Source organism: Melanotaenia boesemani, chromosome 13, assembly GCF_017639745.1.
Source record: "Melanotaenia boesemani isolate fMelBoe1 chromosome 13, fMelBoe1.pri, whole genome shotgun sequence".
In the NCBI taxonomy this organism is placed as follows: domain Eukaryota; kingdom Metazoa; phylum Chordata; class Actinopteri; order Atheriniformes; family Melanotaeniidae; genus Melanotaenia; species Melanotaenia boesemani.
The window spans coordinates 34,832,758-34,854,719 of NC_055694.1; the positions used below are offsets into that span (position 1 = coordinate 34,832,758).

The 21,962-nt window shown below is 42.8% G+C and overlaps 1 protein-coding gene across 3 annotated transcripts in view; it reads left to right on the plus strand.

Moving 5' to 3' along the window:
• The first annotated feature begins 2,719 nt into the window (after positions 1-2,719).
• flna (filamin A, alpha (actin binding protein 280)) overlaps positions 2,720-21,962 on the plus strand; it is a 50,787-nt gene continuing 31,544 nt past the window's right edge. For 2 of the 3 annotated variants that reach the window (XM_042003002.1, XM_042003001.1), the window contains exons 1-2: positions 2,721-2,952; positions 10,118-10,550. In XM_042003002.1, coding sequence (XP_041858936.1) covers positions 10,181-10,550 — 370 coding nt within the window. In that variant the 5' untranslated portion in view covers positions 2,721-2,952; positions 10,118-10,180. Of the gene's footprint in view, positions 2,953-10,117; positions 10,551-21,962 lie in introns of all 3 variants that reach the window. The other variant, XM_042003000.1, reaches the window with a different exon arrangement.

A 21,962-nucleotide genomic window follows, 5' to 3' on the forward strand; every position in this document is an offset into this window, starting at 1 on the left:
GTGCAGATATGCTGGAGGATTGTCTTTCACAGTCTCTTTCATCATTTTAATGATATAGAATGAACCACTTTAGCTTCTTGTTTTGACATACAGCAATCAGTTTGACCCCAACTCCAAATTTAATCTACTTTTCTTAAAACTATCCCTGTCTTTGTCCTTCTCCTTTATACATCTGCCTTTTTACATTCAAGCACACACTTTCTGTCCCCAATCAGTCTGGTTTTTTTCTACCTTTCTCAACTTTGCACACACTTTGTCATTGATATTAAGTAAGCAAATAAGTTTTGCTTTTCCAAAGATCAAAACTATTCATCTCAAGGATGAGGAATCTTTGAGTTCAGCGGCTGAGTCTTACATATTTTAGAAACTTGAAGTGTGTGAACTTGTGTGTCAGAAAGAACACAACTGGATCCAGTTTAGCCCATTTCTCAGTCTTCTCAGCTCACCCCTGCCCTTAGTTTCTACAGTTTTATCCAATACTGTCATTTAGACCGATTCCTTATTTTACTATCAGTCATTTAACAGTTTTTTTTTCCAGCCCTAATCTTTGTCACATTCTGAGAAAAAACAACAACCAGGCATTCATGTTGTGATGGAAAAAATAATTAACTTCGGACAATGACCCGGATGAGAAAGTCCATTCAGATTTATTCAGACTCGTGCATGAGGAGAGTTGTGCAGCGTTACCAGCACTGACGGGCTCTGAAGAGGAGAGGTGTGTGTGTCTTGGGTTCGCCTTGCAGGAACAATGGGATTATTACAGTGTGGTGGTACTCAGTGAAGCGTGATAAACAACAGGATCATTAACACATCAGTTTGGTCTCTTAATCAGCTCTGTGGGAAGAACATTGGTCAAACCTGATCTACTCAGTATAGTGAAGATTTGCTTATGATAGGATTAACCTGCTCATGACACAAGTGTTCTTCCAAACACATCATCTAAAGAATTAAATAACTGTAGGAAAAATAATAAAAATAAATAAAATCTCCTTCACAACGTCTAATACAAATGATCTCTTCTTTACCAGAAGAAGATGACTGATAAAGTAGATGAGAATCGACTGTAAGATGATTTTTGACTCTTAAATTCTGTGTAAAGTTGGTCACATTTTTCTTCCCCATATTTTACATTTTATCCCGTCTTTTATGCCGCTCCGCTTGTTTAAGAAGCAGAAGCTCAGTTTCTGTCAGCAGGTTTCCATTAAGAGTTGTTTCATGAATTTTAAAGTTGAGAGTAGAAAGGGGACATCGAAAAATAAAACTAACTCCTGCTTTTTTAAAGCCAGGAGCCTTTAAAAGGGCACACAAGGGGAAATACTGTTTGCAAGTAAAACAGAGCAAAGCTCTAGTCCTATCCTGACCATGATCCCAAGTCATTTACATTTTTCTCTTCTTCTTGCACTCTCATTTTCTGCTTTGTTAGTTGACTGCACTACATTTGTTATTTCTGTATGTAGTTGTTGTTAATTAAGCGGTAGTGAGACAGCAGTCGAACTACCACTTAATTATGACGTCCATCTACCAACTTGTTTGAATTCTTGCTTGTGTTGTTCTTTCTCTCAAATGTAAGTAACTTTGGATAAAAGTGTCTGCTAAATGACTGTAGAATAGAATAGAATAGAATAGAATAGAATAGAATAGGAGGAAAAATGCTCGCCAGGGTGTGTGTTCCAGCAGAGACGAATTCAACAAGCTGCACACACATGATGTCACTGACCGCCTGGACACTTACAATGGCAAACAGCTGGCTTTTAATAATACACACAAAACACACACACCAGCACATTATGGCTGAGACATTACAGTTCATTGGGCATCACACACACTAGGTAGAAACCAGGGATAAAAGACACTAAATTACATTTTTGAAAAATAATCTATTACTTTTTAAAAGACTAGCTGAGGGGCTGTTTCTTTCTTGCTCTGTTCTTGTACGGTAAGCCAACAGTCAGCAGATACTTAGATGAGCTCATAAACTAAAAATCTTACTGGTCATTAATAAATATTACATTGTAGTAACAAAGTCAGTCAAAAGAATGTCCCGCTGTCTTTATTCTCTACTCTCACTTTGACCTCCTCATTACTCCTCCTCTCCCCTTCCATCCGCTCTCCAGACTGATGAACTGTAAGAAGAGGGCATCTAAAAAGGCCGAACATTCCTCTGTCCTGAGCCAATGCTCAGCTGGAGAGTGTTCAAGCACACACGTACACACACACACACACAGAGAGAGAGAGAGAGAGAGAGAGAGAGAGAGAGAGAGAGAGAGAGAGAGAGAGAATTCCCAACCACATGTTGAGTCAGAGTTGTGGGTTTACCAGAGAGGAACAAAGGGCGACTTCTGGTGCGCCCCTAAGGCGAACCCCCCCCCCCCGGAAAAGGAAAGGTCTGTGCAATTTGTCTGAAAACAGGTAAAAGTGATCAAAAGCCACACTTAGATGTGGACACACACACAACGGATCAGAGATTGGTGAGAATGATTCACACACACCCTTGGGGTAAAATAAAGATGAAGGAGATGTAAACGTTGGAGGGGCTGGTGACATCATACCTTTAAAATCCCAAAGGCGAGGTCATGACGTCATCCTTACAAAAGAAAAAAAATCAAGAGAGAGCGAGAGAAAGAGAGAGAGGGAGGGGGACGACGAGGAGGAGGCAACACCCCCATCGCCTCTGAACTTTTTCTCTTTACCAATTAAGGATCTCCCGGCAGAAGTTAGAAAGTAAAGGACAAGAGAGGCGGAGGTAGAAAAGAGCCAAAGAGCAGAGGGACTATCTCTTTCTTTTCCTTTACGCCACCACTACGACTGAAATCCACCCCTTTGCCCCACCGGGACTGTGCGTGGGTCGGGAGCTCCGGGACCTTGGTGCAGCGCATACACACAGTAACAGCAGTGCCGCTGCGCGTCCTGACCGAGCGGACCAGAGACACGCGCACTTAAATCAACACGCAGGTGAGTGTCGTCCACGCTGCACACTTGTGGGTACGAGTGACACTTTTCACTGTGGGAGAGTTTCCTTCAGTCGGATCTGGACTAAAATCTTCAGGGAGGTTGTGGTAGATTTGGCGGTGCGTGCGCTCTGCACGCGGCGGACGTCTGTGATACAGCTGATGTGTGCCAGCTTCGTGGGTGTGTTACTGTGACCTGTCAGAGCCGTGTGGCAGAGGTAGAGCCTACACCGGAGGGTATGCGGTTGCAATCATGTGAACTACTGTTGCGGTGCGGTGCCACACCTCACGCGCCATCAGTTTTATTGGTGAAATTTACCTGATCGCTGGTCCACAGAATCTATTTTATCTTTGCCGCCACTGGCATTATCATACAAGCGTTTGTATAGGTATAAAACCTGTCCATCCATCCACCCATCCACCCATCCATCCACCCACCTATCCATCCATCCACCCACCCACCTATCCACCCACCCATCCACCCACCCACCTATCCATCCATCTATAGTCGTAACTTTGTTTATAGGCTCTTGTGCACGAGCGCGTGCCCTGCTTCAGTAGAAGTGGGCTGAAGCATCTGTCCGGTGTTACAATTAGGGGCTACACACCAAATAAGGTAATGAACTGACACTGACTTCTTTTACCGGGACAGAAAAGTGGCCGCTTGCGCCCCCCGCCGCTGGGATCGGGTCTCACACTGGTGTGTGCAGCCTGCGAGATGGTTGAACAGAAATGTAACGGTGTTCACACCTGCGGCTCCATCAGGCTGCAGCCATAGACAGCTCCATCCTGGCTTCTCATTAAGCTATGAGGAAGAGCTAGTTTGTTGTTTTTAATTGTTTTAATTTTTAACATGGCAGTTGTTCTCGTGATTAAATTTATTCCAAGCAGAACCATTATGACAAGTCAGCCTGTCATAAAATGTCCATTTTTATGAGATTTGTAGGCTAAAATGTGTTGTTTTTTTCCTGTAGTGGTCCTGTGGCATCAAGATAAAATATTTACATTCTCACATGCTACTGTCATTTTTAATGCATCACATCACACGATGTGATAAACAGAAGGGGATTCGTGCTTATTCCCTCTCTGTGTGCCTTTAAATTCTGATAACTGTTCATTTCAGGGAAATACATGCTTACCTGGCTGGAGTCTGGCTGACTGTGAGTTTCTTTTGGTAAAAGAGATCTTTTTGTCCACCTACTGTTGCCAAGTGCCGCTCAAAGAGAATCTTAAAAGTCAAGTGTGCAACCAAACCAAAGCTCAATGACAGAAAACTTTCTCATCATTAAAAACCTTTATGCACCTGAGATCCACTCAGACAAAAACATCCTCATGTCTGGAAGAATTTTGGCCACTGAGGGCCACCGTGCATTTTTGCTCTATAAAGTGTTTCTTCCACAGCTCTCGTGGTCATTCGGCTGTACCACATGACTGCTTCTTGTTAAATGTGTGATGCAAACAGCAGAAAACCTGCTTGGCTAGGCTGGTTAGCTTCTTGGCTCATATAAACCGATTTTTAAACCCAACCAAGGACATAGGTCATAGAATGAAATGGAAAATGTTTTGTCCTTCATTACTGTTGCTAAAGTGATGTCTAACCACTAGGAGCTGCTATTTATGTTCGATTTTGAGACACTTCCTCACTGGCTTCACATTTCAGACGTGGCTGTAACATACAGGGAGGATCAGCCCAAGGTGGACTTGCTCACATCAAGAACTCAACATTTATTTTAAATTTTTTAAATGACTTATTAAAATAAAGCTAATGACTGTTTTTTTTTGTTTGTTTGTTTGTTTGTTTGTTTTTTGTTTTTTTGAAGTACTTTATGGATCGTTTTCGTTCTCTTACAAAGTGACCTGTTGGATGGGGTGCATCTAAAATTCAGGTGATGATCTAAATTCAGCTTTTATGCAGATGTTTACATGACTCTGTGGAACTTTTGAAAAGTCTGGGAGAGGTTTGGATACTTCTAGCATCTTCTTGGTTTGATGGCATGTTGAATTAAAGAAGCCTGCGAGCGGGGAAGTGGTGAAAGCATGAAGCTGGCATAAGAAGTAAACAGAAACCTGTCCTCATTTGACTCCTCTAGGTCTACTGTCACCCAGTAAGCGGTGTCATCACCACCAAACTGTGCAGAAACTCCAGCAGAAAACCGTAACTTAGCTGTAATCTGTGCATCTGACTTGCTCACTCCACATCATTCATGTGGTGGAGGTGTTGTCTTGTGTTTAACTTCCTGTGCTAACTTGGTGCTGCTGTGGGCAGATAGGGTGCGGTTAGTGATAACGAGAAGCTGCTGATATTACAGGTTTGTATTGTGAGAATGTTAGTATTACTGGGTGGGGAGGCTGAAAAGCCCACACTCATTCAGATACCCTATATCACAAACTAATGTACCTTGATCTCATTTATTATTTACCACGTCACAGTTTCTGTACTTTCAGAACGTTAAGCAGTTAATGCAATTTTTGACAAGATCATCATGCATAAAAGCTTCCTTCCTACTTCTGGTTGGTCTTTAAAATAAGTTTTTAAAGCACCTTCATCTTTGTACCCCACCCTCGGGTTTTCATATGTTTCATTTGTCCAGGAAGTGGAGTTTATGCTGTTTCACTCGTTTTATTGTTTGGCTGGAAGGCAAAAAGTGAAATACCAGTACAATATTAAGCTCTGTTATTCAACTCATCCTTCAGTCTAGATTACAAAGATCATCTAGAACTGGATTCATTCAGGATGTTTTTTCAACATTTAACCATGTCATGCATAATATTAAAAGAGAGTACAATATTTTAGTTCTAAGGACAAGGATGTTTATTTGTATTAGTTTTACTTGATGGAGTTTTATTTTAAATTATTACTGAGTGGGTTGCAGTGAAAGCTGATCTTGTATTTAGTGTAATTCTTATTAAAGTATTATAGTTTGACAAAAAATATAGCTGAGTGGGATTATTTAGGGTAAATGTGCTGGAAGGTGTGAAGCAAGAAGAGTACAATGTGTAATATCATGTTTGAACACTAGAGGGCGCCAAATGACTATCTAGAGAGGCCAGTTCAAGCTTCACTTGTAAGACATCTGGACGTGTCTCGGTCATTTCATAGTGTCTCCGCCCCGTGTTTGTCTGGTTTATTTAGCAAATTCCACAGAAACAATAGGCTGCTATACACAGCGAACATTTTACCAGCTTCCTTAACTCTCACTTACTTCCAGGCAGCTCTTTTCTGCACAGCTGATCCAAACATTCATCCTCTTTCATTCATTTTCTGTAAATTCACTGCTGTTAATTTGGCCTTGTTTCCTGTTTTGCTGTTGTCATCAGTTAAATATGTTAATCGAGCTGGTTAAGTGTTGTTTACACAGAATTAAAAGTTGCGAATTGGAGCAAATTACAAATCTACAGGGATCAGAGCTGAATGCCCAAAATGATCTAACGCTATTGTTCTATTGTTTTAAACGGCAGTGTAAAAGTATGCTGGTGCTCCACTGTGTGTCTTACAATAACAGGGCCCTTTTATTGGGGTGTTATTAAGACTGGGGGCTCCAGGGTTGTTTTAGGGGTGAGGAGCATTCTTTAGATTCCCCCTTAACCAGACACACACAAATAAACCCGCACACACACACACACACACACACACACACACACACACACACACACACACACACACACACACACACACACACACACACACACACACACACAAAGGCTAAGCATTCTTGATGGCTGCAGGCCACACTGTGGCTCCTGGCACTGATCTCCTTATTTAGTCAAAAAGCTGCAGTCACATTTCTCCCACCATCTTATTCAGAGAAAGAAAATGGACATAACTTTAAAAAGAGGTTGTGTTTAAGGACCATACCGCGACGCAGTATTAGAAATTCTCTTGGATGTAAGAATAACTGTTGAATCTGAAGTATGTAACTTCATATCATTGTATTGTAAACTTTCCCTACATCCGATGTTCATTGTGACAAATATTTAAAAGCCCAGAATTAGCTGCATGGTGATCAGACGTGAGGCAGCTCCCTGTCAGAGGGCCTACCTTCCACAAATAAAACGTGTAAAACGTGAGGGTTGCAGTAGCTAGAAACAACATGAAAGCTGACTAGAGTTAAAACACACGGAGAACCTGTCACAGCTAAAATGATGAATGAAATATGCTTCACAATATTTATTTATGCAGTTATTTTAGATGTGTTGTGTTCAGGTGTTCATATGGATACAAAAACACACTTCCCTGTTATCAACCTGGCTTTACCAGCTTCTTTAAATTAAAATTCATTTTAACACTTTATTTTGTGTCATTTTTGCACTTAACGTTTCCCTCACTGTCAGTAGCAGCTGAAATTAAAACCATTTTTTTGGTTTAAGGTATCTTAACAACATGCTAGTTGCAGGAAAACATATCGTGATGCATCTTAGAAAGCTCAGTTTTCTAGTTTACCAGAGGGATGAGTCCCACCTGATCTTCAAAGTCACAAAATATTGTGCAGGCATAAAGTTAGACATGTGTTCTGACTCAGCAAAAAGACAACATTATGTCCATATACTCGAACAGAATGAATACTACCTTGTGTTGTTTAATGGCCTTGCATGCAGCCTCATTAAATACACTAAGATATAAAAGCTTAAACGCTGTTTATCTTTCCTTATTTAGCTCTGAACGGTGGCATGGATGTTTGCATATTGACAGTTATTTGAAGACTGATGTAGACACCACCCTCAAGCTGAACACGTCATCTCCTCACTACCTCCTTTGTGTTCTGTTACACTCCATAAAAGATCTTAAAACTACACTCAAAACTTTAGAAAGAATATATCAGATGAATCTGCCTCCCGCTACACATCTTAACTCAAACACTTACGTTTAGCATCATGAGGCACATTTGGATCTGGTGTGTTTGAGCTGTGGGAGCAAACAGAGGAGGTAGATAAAGTGTGACGTCTAGACATTCAGTGCCTGCACTGTAACCTCTTCAGCGATAGGGCTGCAGTGCAGTGACGTCATGCATGGACTCAGATGAAAGCCAACATTCAGCCTGTAATAAAACATTACAAGTTAGCCCCTCCTTGTGCCCTCACACAGCAACTAAACCCAGCTGAACACAAACAGCAGAAGTCACTGATGCTCCCTCTGCAAAGCTCAAACATTTATCACTCCTGGGACTCATGACCATCTGATGAGCTCATATCCTCACAGGGACCCACCAGAGAACTCATTTCTTAACTGTATATCTGCAGCATCGCTTTGTTTTGTCCACCCTTTCCTCCTGCTGCCTCTGCCTGTGAGGGTGGAGTGCCCAGATCAGTGCTATGCAATATTAGTTTACCACATTTTCCCGTTTCGTCACCTGGTACAAACACACGTTTATCTAATTAAAATATTTTGCTTCTAAAAAATAGACTGCAAAGGTACAATTTAAAATAAAATAAAATTGGATCTTGAATCAACATGTTAAAAAAACTCTCTTTTCTAGACTATTATTTAGGTCTAGACTAGCCAAGCCAACTTTATTTATAAAGCACCTTAAAAACAGCAGCGATGACTGACCAAAGTGCTGAACATTGGAATAAATGTCCCAGAAATAAGGTAAATGTAAAATACAAGTAATGTTTGTGTCATTTACAAATAGTTTGAAACAGAAGTTCATGTTTTAAATGGCATAAAAAAGCATGAACAGCTCTGGTCTCGACAATCCTTCGTGGACTTCTTGTCTCTTTTTGTAATAATTTTTAAGATTTATAATCAACACGTTTGCAAGGACAGAGCAGCCTCTTGCTCTTAGATGGTCTAAGACCCACGTGTGAATATATGTCTCATGGTGCCGGAATAATTCACTGGAATACGCTTTTATGCCACCAGTGGAGGGACAAAGGTACTGATGAAAATCCTGGTCATTCAGCTTATATTTAGTAATATATTCAGTATATTCAGAAGTCAGGTAACCGCCTCTTTTACAGCACAAAAGTAGCTGAACCTTAACCTAACCAAATGAAGCAACCCCAGACCATAACACCTCCCTCCACGTTCGGGGCGTAGAAACTGCCACCACTCGTCTTACTCTGATCCTACCATCCCTGCAACAGGAAATTCTGCCCTCATTAGACAACAGAACCCGTTTCTATTGCTCCAGAATCTATTCTTTATGCTTTACTGATATGTAATGTATTTATTTGTCGTGTCTTCCAACGACCTTGTGGGAACTGATGATGTCTGACACACTGCACTGTGGTAAGCTGGAAATGAATTGCCTGTATGGGATAAATAAAGTTTTCTGAATCTGGATATCTTTAGGCTGCACAACTGTTAACTCCCAGTTCCTTGATTTTTCTGCACACTGGGTGTTAATTCTTTTACTTTCACTGACGAACATTGTCATAAGATCCACTTTTGGTTTGTTAAATTTGATTTAATCAAACATTTAAGTGATCCCCAATAAAGATCCTTCACCACTACATTTCTTCCTTAAAGATGGCTGTTCACCACTGTCATGCCAGTATTTAACCCAGTTTTAGTTGTTCCGGGAGTCCTCTTCTTCTGTTTGCTTGATGCAGACCGATAATTTCACTCTTTTTAATCAGACTAACATATTTTCCAGGGACACTGGTTGTTTAAGAAATGAGAAGCTACTCAGTGCATCACTTTTTTCATTATGTTCCTTTTAAAATATTGAGCTTTAAGCGGTTTGGGGTTTTCCTAAACCTAAACAAGTATCCCTGATGATCAAACTGAGGCTTTGTTTCTGCTGGTTAGTAATGTGTGGCATGTTTCTCCTGGGAATAATTCAGCCTAAGCATTCTTTCATCATGTGCAGTTATGAAACATCTTAGTGGCTTCAGACTGGTCCAATGTGATTATTAACAGAAGTGAGGAACCAGAATAAAGCTGAACACATAAAAACATGTCACAAATTCAGCTACTTCTCTGCGTGTTTCTCCTTCATAACTTTGTTCGGGGTGAATTAATCATCTTCAGTATTGTTCAAGGACGTGAAACATGTCTCCCTAACTGTTGTGAACATGAAAATGCGCGCGACTGCAGCTCGCGCTGCCTCATCACTTTGGCAATCACACTTTTTCTTATTCGCCTCTTTTGTTTGCGAAATCTCTTTCTCCGGGCTAAAGTCAACCTCTCATGTTCTCTCTTGTCTTGCTTTTTCTGTTCTCTGCAGAGGAGCTGAGGAAGGGAGTGAGTGAAGTGAATATCGAGCAGACTCCACCCAGAGACCATAAAAATGAGCGGTTCCCACCCCCGGCTCCACCAGAGCGCCGCGCCCGCTCCCAACGCTCTCTCCACGGACAAGGACGTAGAAATGCCCGCCACGGAGAAGGACCTGGCCGAGGATGCCCCGTGGAAGAAGATCCAGCAGAACACCTTCACGCGCTGGTGTAACGAGCACCTAAAATGCGTCAACAAGCGGATCGGCAACTTGCAAACGGACCTCAGCGACGGGCTGCGGCTCATCGGACTCCTGGAGGTCCTGTCCCAGAAGAAAATGTTCAGAAAGTACAACCAGAGGCCCACCTTCCGCCAGATGCAGCTGGAGAACGTGTCCGTGGCCTTGGAGTTCCTGGACAAGGAGAACATCAAACTGGTGTCTATAGGTGGGTGTGAGGAGTGTGTGAGTGTGTCAGGCAGCCCTGCCTTCTTGGACTTTCTAAGGTTACGAATGTCGGTGGTGGCCGTTTTTCCTTCTGTCACACAGGCTGTAAGCCAGTATGAAGAGCACCGCATGTGCCTGCAGGATGCAGAATGAAGCTGACCTGAACAGTTTGGGTGAAAAAACGCATCTAAACGTGAATATTTCACTCCCATGAACGTGTTAGATAAGTCTGCTGGTAGCACGACTTAATGTGTGTTCACTGACATTTTCCTTGCTGTCCAAGGCTGCACAGCTTTTCTCTGTCCAGATCTGAGGCTGGTTGTTTTGGGAGGAGGGGGTCTGACTGTGGGGCCCTGGGTTTCTGTTCTCCAGCTGCCCTGATTGGACTGGGCCAGTCTGAGCCAGACTTTGTAGGCCTGGATGTGACCCGGGCCCAGTAGGACAGGGTGGCTGATCCTGCACACAGAGAGACAAACACAGGCCTATTGTCTGTGCTCACGGCGAGCTGGGTCTCCACAGCAGCTGAGAATACTTGGCTCATGTTTTCTGATGTAAAAGTGGGTTTAACGCAGCCGCTTGCTTCCTACCAACACGGACACTTTTCCAGTTCTCTGTTGTTTGCGGGTTGTTTGCTGCTGGACTAGAAGAGTAGATTTCTCAAAGGGGCTTGATCAAATAGTTCTTGATGAATTTGCTCACACTTCTAAGTTAACGGGTCATATTTTGTATAAATGACCAGTTAGATGGATGGATAGGCAGCAGAGCATGAAGAGACGGAAGTCTTGTCTTTGAGATAAAACTGGTACTACAGACAGTCACAGGAAGGGGTTTGTGATCGTCTGACGTGAATCAGACATGAGTGAGTCCTTGTCATCCTCGGGAATGTCTGGCTCGCTTCACTTCCACACTAGTTACTGCCTCATGCTGCTGCCAACAGGTGAAGTGATGGCGCTGTTTGAACCTTGTTTCTAACAGCAGGACAGCCTTGAAACGAAGGTGGATGAGCAGTGGAGACTGTATTGTATAAGTACTGTGGTTCATGTAAGGTTGTAAGAATGTCATGTTTTCTAATCTTGATTTCAGAGTATTTTATGAAAGTCTGGGGCTCTGATGTTGTTCAGGTTCAGTACCAGGCTCCGGTAATCCTCCCTGCTCAGCCCTGCCTGTCTGTTCCTCCAGCTGACTCACCCTCATCTCCAGCTGGCCCTTTGAGTCATTTAATCTGAAGATGAGAGGGGAGTTTGCTCTTCTTTTACTTCCTCCTTTCATTGCGGAAAATGGACACACCCAGGCAGCAACACTCACCACAAATTACCAAACTGCCATCTCTGCCCAGCGTGATGCATCAGCCTCGCCCTCCTTCTCTGCCCCGAAGCTTCTTCTCTTCACCCTGAACCCTTTGAAATAAAGTTTATGCTTAAAGGTTTATCCCCATTAAACTAATGTAAGATCTACCATTTCTAACTGAATCTTAGATGTCCACACCTGTTTCACTTCTCCTTTTGTTTGTTGCTAAAAATGGGAAAGAATTGATACACAACAATGACCAGTGTAACACTTCATTAGGAGCTTCTTAGAAATGGCCAGTACTTCACCTGAACGGGACCACGGTATCCGTGCATGGAGCTTAACCAACTACCAATAACAATTAATAATCAATCTGTCATGTAAAACGGCGTCTAGCCTGACTCAGTAGCCTGTTGCTGGGAGATGACTGTTAACTAATGGCTGCCACTGATTTATGAATTAAGAAAAAACAGTCCAACCATAGTCGAAACCAACATGTTTGATATTTCTAAATGACTGAAAGCTTAAATTATTTTGAATTATTTGAATTATTTTTTTTTGTCTAGAATTCCAAAGTAAACTGCTTGCAGTGTTTCAGACATCTGAAGCTCAGACTAGCAGCTAGTTAGTAGTTAGTAGCTAGTTGGCCTAGTCCAGCAGAAAGCTGGGAAAGTCATCACACTGTTCCAAATCTGTTCAATCCAAGTGTAAAAGACACACCCAACAGCTGCATGAAAGGGTCAATGACTTATCAGAAGTTGTTGCACTTTACCAAGAAGTAGTCCCTCCTACAACTTTCTTCTTTCAGTACTCAGGTTTTATAAAAGGAAAAAAACTTTACTTATGCCAGAGGGAAATTATAATGTTCTAGTATTTGTTTTATTTATTTATCTATGTTTTTAAGCATCAGGACAAATGTCTTCTGTGTCAGGACACAAAGTAATCTGGTCCTAACCAGGTCCTGCAATAAAGTAATACGTCTTCAGAAGAACACCACTGGATATATTGTTTTTACTCTAGAAAAACTAGGCCAAAATGCAAAAACAGTCCTTCTACTGTACAGGAATTAAGAGGGTAAATAGCAGCCAGATGCTCCTGATTAACTGTTTCAGCAGGTGTGAGCATCTCATCTATAAAAGCAAACATCTGGTGTGTATGCAGCGACGAAGGACATCAGCATTGTTGCTGCCCATCAATCTAAGAGGGTTTTAAGGCCATTTTCAAACTGTTTGGAGTCCATAATTTTACAGTGAGAAAGTGCTATAAAAGAATGTTAAAGTGAGTTGGATCAGATGGATGTTCACAAAAACCCAATAATAAATTGTGTGCTAAGTTCCAGACATGGCTAAAGCTTTCCTGAAAGAGCAGAGTTTTAAGGAGGGATTTAAAGGTAGCTAGAAACTTGGTTTCAGTGGCCAGAGTTGCATTTGGTGGAGGTTTTAATGGAAAAAGCCATCGATGGAGGTTTGTTTGTGGATCTCAGTGGTCAGGGGGCACGTAGCAGGTCAATATGTCCCAGATAGAATTGGGACAAGGTTATTTAAGGCTTTACAGTCGAGCAGGAAGAATATGAAATCTATCAGGAAGCTAATGCAAGGCAAGCACAGAGGAGATGTGGTCAAACCTTTTTGTCCCAGTACGGCGTCTAGCTGCAGCCTTGTGGATCAACTGGAACTGGCAGAGGGAGCAAGGACGGCTACCTGAGTTCAGTCAGTTACAGTCGTCAAGGTGAGAGTAGACCAAAGTGTGCATGAAGTTTTACAAACAGCAGTTTAAAAGAAACTACTTTGTTTTAGAAATGACCTTTAGCTGGAAAAGAAAAATGTCTTGACTTCAAAACCAAGACTGAAATAAAATTTTACTCCTAGATTCTTTGCAGCCTGGATGTTATTTGAACAACTGGCCCGATGAGCAGTGAGACTTCCAGGACTGCTTTTATCTGTGGAAAACATTCAAGATGGTTGCTAAACTTCCCAGGAGGGATGGTTCCAGGAAGCTGATCAGACCATGCTCAGAGAAACCGCATATCAGACTCAGCAGGTCTCAGTTAGCACGTCACAGTATGGGATGTTTGGAAGGGCTGCAGGAGAAAACATGGTGGCAAAGTCTGAACAAACCACAAGACTTCTGGAACAATGTCCTCTGGACAGGTGAGACCAAAGTGCAGATGTTTGGCCATAATGCACAACATGCAGTAGTTTGAGATTACCACATTTAGCATGAGCATCCAACTCCTCATACCAGCTGTCAAGCATGGTGGTGGGGGGCTGATGATCTGGGCTTGTTTTCCCATCACAGAACCGGGACAGTCATTGAGTCAGCCATAAAGTCCTGTTAATGGACATGTCCAAGTATTCTGTGGTCAGGTGTGAGGCCATCTGTCCTGTAGCTAAGTCTTGGCTGGAACTGGCTCAAGCATGAGGACGGTGATCCCAAACACGGCAGCAAGTCTGCAGCAGAATGACGGGAAAAGAAAACCCTGGAGGTGTTGCAGTGGTCCAGTCAAAGTCCAGTTCTCAGCTGGGACTTAAAGAGAGCTGTTAATAAGTCAACAGCCTCAAACGTCAACAATCTGTAGCAACGATGTACAGAAAAGACCGAAATTCCTTCATGATGTGAGCGTCGGATAACGTTAAACAGGAGACAGAAAACGACTGAAGGTCATTGCTGCTGAAGGTGGTTCTGTTATTCAGTCATTGTTCGTAGTTAGATTCTCACCAACTGCTTCTTGGGTTAGTTTTGGTTCAGTAACTGTTATGATGTTTAAGGCCTGATTTTTATTCATGTATCATGTCTTGAATGTCAAACTTTAGAATTTAAAGAGGGTTTACTTTTGGTTTAATATAAAAACATATTTTTATAATGTAATTATTGTTGTCAAATAACATGTTCAGATTTTTTAAAAAGCAAACCTTTAATTTAAGTTAGCTTAGTTGTACATAAACTGTTTATTTTAGACTCATTCTGTGATCTGTGAAATATGAAAAGGAAGCCTGTTTCTGCCGTCTGCTACGCCCTGCCTTGACTAGATCAGCTTCTTAGAAAGCCTGTTTTTATTGGTGCAAAGCAGTTCCAAGGTGGAAATTCTCAGCCAGCAAAGCTTCTGTAATTGAGCTTGTACTTCATTCTACATCTGCCACTACCGGCCTGCTCCTCCTCCTTTAATCACAGGGCCGTTACGTATCATTAGAATCTGATTTCAGGCTTGTTCCGTGAGGTGGATCAGCTGCTGTCACCCTGCTGGATCAGCTCTGAGCTGCAGTGTCCAGCCTCGGTCTCCTCCCATTCGCAGTCCTCGCAGATTGCAGTGCAGTGTTCATTGTTAAGAGGCTGCAGCTCAGTAGGTAATCTCTCTTTCTGCAACTCTGACAAAACCACCCATGATTTGGCAGCAGCAGCAGACACATGACTACTGATAAATCCAGAGATCTCGCATGTGTTCATTCAGGAATGCAGTTAGAGCAGCAAGGCTGCCATCTAGCAGGGACTGGAGACACTGACTGTACCGCTCGTCATCCTGCGCTCAGTTGAGTCTGCTGTGATTGAAGCACGCGGCGTTAAACGGCTCTTTAAATCTGTAGGTTGCTGAGAACACAGCTTGTTTGTGTCCAACAGCTGTCTGTCTCACCACACCGAAGTTGGTGGAAGTTGGATGATTTCCCTTGCATCATCCTGTTTGTGGCGTCAGCTGTTCAGAATAAGACCTATGTTCATTATTTCAGCCAGTCAGCAGCCCAGACATGATTTGAAAAGCCTTCAGGAAAACGTCTGTAGCTGTACGTGACTAAACCTGCTTGGAGTTTGTGGTGGTTTGATGGTGACTGTCCAGCCAAGCTCTTCCCGTTACCCACGCAGGCAGGATGCATCATAAGCCCGGTGGAGGTGGAACTGCACATCTAGCAGCTATGTTGGATGTGCAAGTTGAAACCAACCGTCTCTCCGTGGTGTTGCATCATAATAGAATAATTGTGCTCCATGTTGGTGATAGAAGAATCAGGTGTTGTATTTAGTGGTAGGGGTTTAAAACTGGTTGAACGTGAGACCGGTTGATCTGGGCCCTCATGTCTCTGCACTCAGAGGGTTTTACAGTATAGATTTATGCAGTCGGGTTTGAAAGTTACCGTACGTACGCAAACAGAAGTGTAAAATAAAAACTAAACACATTGTGAAATTTGAAGATAAACCACAGAAGTCATGCAGATTTTCTCAGCCCCCTATCAACAGCTAATCCAGCATCATCTTCACCCTACCTGTGCTGTAAGATCTCCCCAGCCAGGACAGTGTGGGTGAGTGGACGGTGTGGGTGAGTGGACGGTGTGGGTTAGTGGACGGTGTGGGTGAGTGGACGGTGTGGGTTAGTGGACGGTGTGGGTGAGTGGACGGTGTGGGTGAGTGGACGGTGTGGGTTAGTGGACGGTGTGGGTGAGTGGACGGTGTGGGTGAGTGGACAGTGCTTTCCTATTCATTCCAGTGGTATTCCGGCTATTGCATTACATCATAGTTGGAAAGATGCCTTCATGCCCCATCCCTCGTGTTCAGAGTGAACAAGCACACATAACAGAGCTTGTTCTTCATAGATGGCAGATTATCAGCAACGAGACCACATCCTGCATGACACACTGTTCAGGTGAAGCTCCAGCTCGTTGGGTTTTTACTCTGCTCTTTGCTTGGTGTCTTGCTACGAGGTTTTACCTACAGCTGCCTGTCAGAAAGACGTCTAGAGGGGATCGGCTTTCCCAGACCGGAATCATGTTCGCCAGGCCAGAAACGACCAGCCGCTCCTCGGCTTGGTGGTCGTTTCCAGAGTTGATTAAAGAAAATGTTTTAAACCTCATTCACCATTTTTACGTTGAGCTTTTCTTTCTTTCTTTCTTTCTTTCTTTCTTTCTTTCTTTCTTTCTTTCTTTCTTTCTTTCTTTCTTTCTTTCTTTCTTTCTTTCTTTCTTTCTTTCTTTCTTTCTTTCTTTCTTTCTTTCTTTCTTTCTTTCTTTCTTTCTTTCTTTCTTTCTTTCTTTCTCTCTCTCTCGCTCTCTCTGTCTTGTTCCTCCACCCCTCTGCCTCCCTTCCCCGTCCTCCCTCCCGGTCTGTAACCACAGCCCAGGGAATGGGAGGTCTGCCAAGTTCCAGTTTGCTTTTGTCCTTTTAAGGCTAAAAGACCGGGGGAACTTTTTCAAGTGGAGGAGAGCAGAGGGAGGGAAGATGACTGGAAGGAGTAGAAAGGAAGAGCAGGAAGTGTAGTAGCTACAGTGTGTGAGGAGGAAGGAAGGAAGGTGTGCTTAATATTTTGGATGTTTGGAGATGCAGTCAGGTGTTATAGGTGATCTTTATTTTTTATTTCATCTCACTATATTAAGGCAAATCTGCAACAGCTTCCATCTTAAAGTGTAGATTAAAGTGTGTGTGTGTGTATGTATGTATGTGTTAAAGTGTGTGTGTAAGACCAGCGTGAAATGTGACATATTTCCTCTGTGTGTTCTGTCTGGACACACTGAGGAAACGCATGCTTTTTCCAGTCATGCTTGCATGTATCTGCATTGTGCTTCCTTCAAGTATCTTTAGGAATCTTTCCAAGCATGAAGGTTTGGAATCTGCAGTCCCCCCCCCCCCCCCACACACACACACACACACTAACTGCTCTGTACTTGATGCAGTCGCTAATTTTCTGCTCATCAGTACAGGTAGGGCTGGGCGATATGGCCTAAAAGTAAAATCTCCAATTTTTTATAACCAAATCCGGTTTCTGATTTTAATCTTTTTCTTTTTCTTTTCTTTTACAAAATATAAAATAAACTTATTAAAAACATTTATTTGTTTATATAAATGAATGCCAGCAAAAATAAAGCATATAATGTCGTAGCTTTTCCACTATTTAAACGACTTCATATACATAGAAATATGCGACACAAAGCATCCGTGATCTCTTTCCATCTGGATCCTCATCATACAGGATCCATTGCAGGAATATTTTCCCCAGATGAAGGTCGTCTCTTAACTAGAGTTTTTGGGTTAAGTTGGCTTCTGCATCTTGTACAGAGCAGCATGTCTCACTGCAGTTATACACACAGATAAATCCCAGGCGTGAGTGAAGAGACACTTCACTGAAAATCTGTCAGACACCGTTCTGGTGTGGAGGGAGGGCGAAGTCTGCTGCTAACTAACTGGAAAATTCCAGATTTTCATAAAAATAAATCTCCAGAAATGGAAAATTCGATTTATCGATTAATCGCCCAGCCCTAAATACAGGTGTGTTACTTGCTGGTAGCAATCGGGTAAAGTGTGGGTTCATTCCTTAAGTTTGACCATTTCTCACACACTAACTATCAAAACCAAACAGACAAGTGTCCATGTCCAGTTAGCACATTTATACGGCCAAAGCCCCCAAAGTGCTTTACACAAACCAATAAAATATAAAAACTCAGGGACAACACACAAAGGTTCAACATAAAAACTCCAGTAGGGACCCTGTGCTCAGCCAAAGGCCAACACGTGCATCTTAAACCAAGATTTTAAAGCTGACAGGCTGTTTGCAGAACACACGTACATACATTAACAGGAACATCACTTATCCAAAATTTCTGTCTAATAAACAAACTGTCTCCAAATCTTTTCAAATTCTTCATGTCACCCTTTATGTACATTATGAATCCACCTGAGCCGTGTAGGTGGCTGTACATCCTTCCACTGATTAGCCATACAGTTATTAGCCATTCAAATAAATCTAAGTTTGTATTTTTATTATTCCTGTTACGTGATTAATTTTATTAAATATCATTAGTTATTACCAGAACATATGTATGTAACAGTGTTCCTGTTTCACTTTTACGTCTCGGACAGAATTGAGAGTCTTGATTATTTGTGTAACCTGCTGGGAGTGTAATATGTCCTGTTAATTAGATTATTTCGAGTAATTCTATGTCTAGTGTTGTAAGAGAAACACTGACCCTGTCTACATAATACCTCCCAGTCTTCTTCATTAAATTTCTCTCCAAGGTTTTCTTCCCATTTATATTTTGCTTTTATTTCTTTATATCCTACATTTCAGATATTCCTGAATATATGTAGGATATTAACTGTCCAGCTTCCTGCTTGTTAAGGCCAAGTTCATCCAAGGGTGGCCTTTCTAGTGATCGTAGGTGATGTAATGCCTCACCTGACGATATTTTAAAAATAAGTACTTGGCGGCCTGTCTTTAGAGAAGGTTTGTAAAGTCCCTTTTTAAACAAGTCTCCAAAAGTTTTAATACCTTCCACAAACCATCTTCCACCTTTTTGTTTCCTGCCTTATCAGCTGCCTACAGTTCCGAGTCATTGGCCAGGTTTGTAGTTTGCTTGGACAGTCTTTTACTGCTCTAGTCCACTGAAAACTGGTGTGTGTACCCTTATGATATTAAAATGGACACATATAATTCAAGTAGACCTTTCAGTTTAATTCATTTCTATCCTGGTGGTCTTAGTACTGCACTTTGGATTTGACTGTCCTGTGTGAATATCTGTGATGACTACTGAGGACAGGGACGGCAGAGACCTCAGGACTTTCTACCAGACTGTGCTGCTTGTTTTTTACCCCACAAGATCCAGGACTAATCTGCTCCAGATGCTTCAGAATAACCTGAATGTTGTGCAGAGCCTTTCCTCCTGCTGCTGCCCTTCTCCCTCGTCGAGATGCTGGGATAAAGTCAGGCTGCGGGTCAGGGGTAGCGATGACGTCATGCAGTGTCATGGGTCTGACGGGGTGGGAGCGGGTGTCCTGCAACACAAACAAGCTAAATGGATGAGTCATGGGAATTTTGGGTACAAAAGGAATATCAACCACATATACACACTTTCTACATATGGTAGCTTCTACACTAGACACACGCAAACTTGTGTCAGGGGGATTGGGAGGGTTGTGAGTCAGCACAGGGGAAGTCTGTGGCGATTTGTGTCCGTATATGGGCTCCATCAGGCTTGCTACGCTGTGGTCTGCTGGGAATGCTGGCAAATTCTTTGCATGTTTAGTGGCTTCCTGAAGTGAATAATACAGTCATCTGTGTACGTTATCAAAAATGTGAGCACATTTACAGTATGTCCTAACAGCAACCGAGGAGGAGGAGCAGCTTACCTTTCATAGTAGATTCTCCTCATTTATATATTTATTACTTTTTAGGACCTTGTCTGGTGTGTTTTATGGTGAAATCTTCTAAGTTTAAAATTGTGCTTCCTGAGGTTGCTGTGTGGTACACCCCTGTTATAGCTGATCTATATTAGATTCAACTTTGTCATTACACATGTACAGATGCGGAGTAACAAAATGCAGTTTAGCATGTAACCAGAAGTGCAATAATTATTCATAAGTCCATACATACATCCATCCGTACATACATCCATCCGTACGTACAAACATACGTATGTACATCCATACATACATACATACATACTGCCTTGACCACTGAAGGGTCACAAGGAAGCGGGAGCCTAACCCAACATTTTAGCAGGTGAGAGGCAGAGTACACCTGGACAGGTCAGTGCAACAATTTTACACTTTGTTCATAGTATATAGATATGTGAGAAAGTACACATACTGTAGGTATGCATAAATATAATGTGCAGATATTTATTCAGATTGTGATATATGGAATGAATTACTATAAATATACTTTACAGGTTGTGGTATAGAGGTTAAGGTGCAGTAGACAAGTGTAAATCTACAGATACATGGATATGAATGATATAGACATGATGTACAGACATGAGGAGATATGAACACTAAGGTTTAATACGGTGGACTTAAAGATGGGTGAGACACACATAGTATACTTAAAGGGGAGGTGGTTTAGTGATGTGTAGGGGCAGGGGGCAGAGTTCAGTAAGGAAACAGCTCTGGGGAAAAGCTGTTCCTCAATCTGGTGGTCCTTGTCCGGAGGCTCATGAAAGCGCCTGCTGGAGGGCAAAAGGTGGAGGTTGGCAGGGTGGGAGGAGTCCTTGAGGATGCTGCAAGCTTGGTGTAAGCAGCCTTTCCCCTGAATGTCCTCAGTGGCTGGAAGTGCAGTCCCTGTGGTTTTTACCACCCTCTGCAGCATCTTCATACCACACTGTGACACAGCTGGTCAGGATGCTTTCCATCGTATAGCTGTAGCGGTTCACCAGAATGGATGAAGACAAGTGGTGTCTTCTCAATGTCCTCAGAAAAAAGGTGTTGGTGAGCCTTTTTGACCAAGCTGGAGGTGTTGGTGGACCAGGAGAGGTCATCAGAGATGTGGGTCCCCAGGAGCTTGTAGCTGGAGGCATGTGCAGCGCAGCATGCGGCCAGATGCTGTACCTCCTTCCTGTAGGCCGTCTCGTTGTTGCTGGTGAGGCCTATCACTGCTGTGTCATCTGCAAATTTGAATGGGCTCAGAACACAACCCTGCAGTACGCCTGTGTGATGATAATGATGGTGGAGCAGGCGTGGCCTGACCTAACTGGGGCCAGTTGGTCTGGAAGTCTACTATCCAGTGACAGGTGGAGATGTTGATGCCCAGATCTCCAAGTTTAGTGATCAACTTGGAGGAGATGAGTGCTGAAGGCTGAACTAGTCAACAAGCAGCGCTATGTTATTGTCCAGATGTGTGAGCACAGTGCAGCACTGTGGTGGTGGCTGCATCCTCTGTCCTCCTGCAGCAGACAAACTGGTATGGGTCCAGTGTGGGTGGTAGGCTGCTCTTCAGGTGTGCCAGGACCAGGTGCTCACTTCACAACAATGGGTGTGAGTGCTACACGGCGGTTGTCGTTCAGGCACGTCAGGCTGTTTTGGCACTGGAACAACGGAAGTACAGGGGTGGAGTTGCTGGACTTGTAGTCACTGATAGCCTGGATGCCCTGCCACATGCGTTGGGGATCAGAGTTGGAGAAGTGAACCTCCAACTTCAGCTTGTAGCACTGCTTGGCCATGATGATGCCCCTCCTCAGACTTGCTCTGGATAAGCTGTGTGTCACCTGATCTAATGGCGGTGTTGCAGGCCCTCCACATTCCTGTTGCAAGAACTAACCCGTGATGCACAAGCAGGCGCAGCTCGAACCCTCCCATGAGTGATCAGGACCATTTAACTGTTAGTTTATCTCTGTCCTTAGGCAACCTTTTTCTGTTGCTCAGCCTCTCTTCTTTTAAT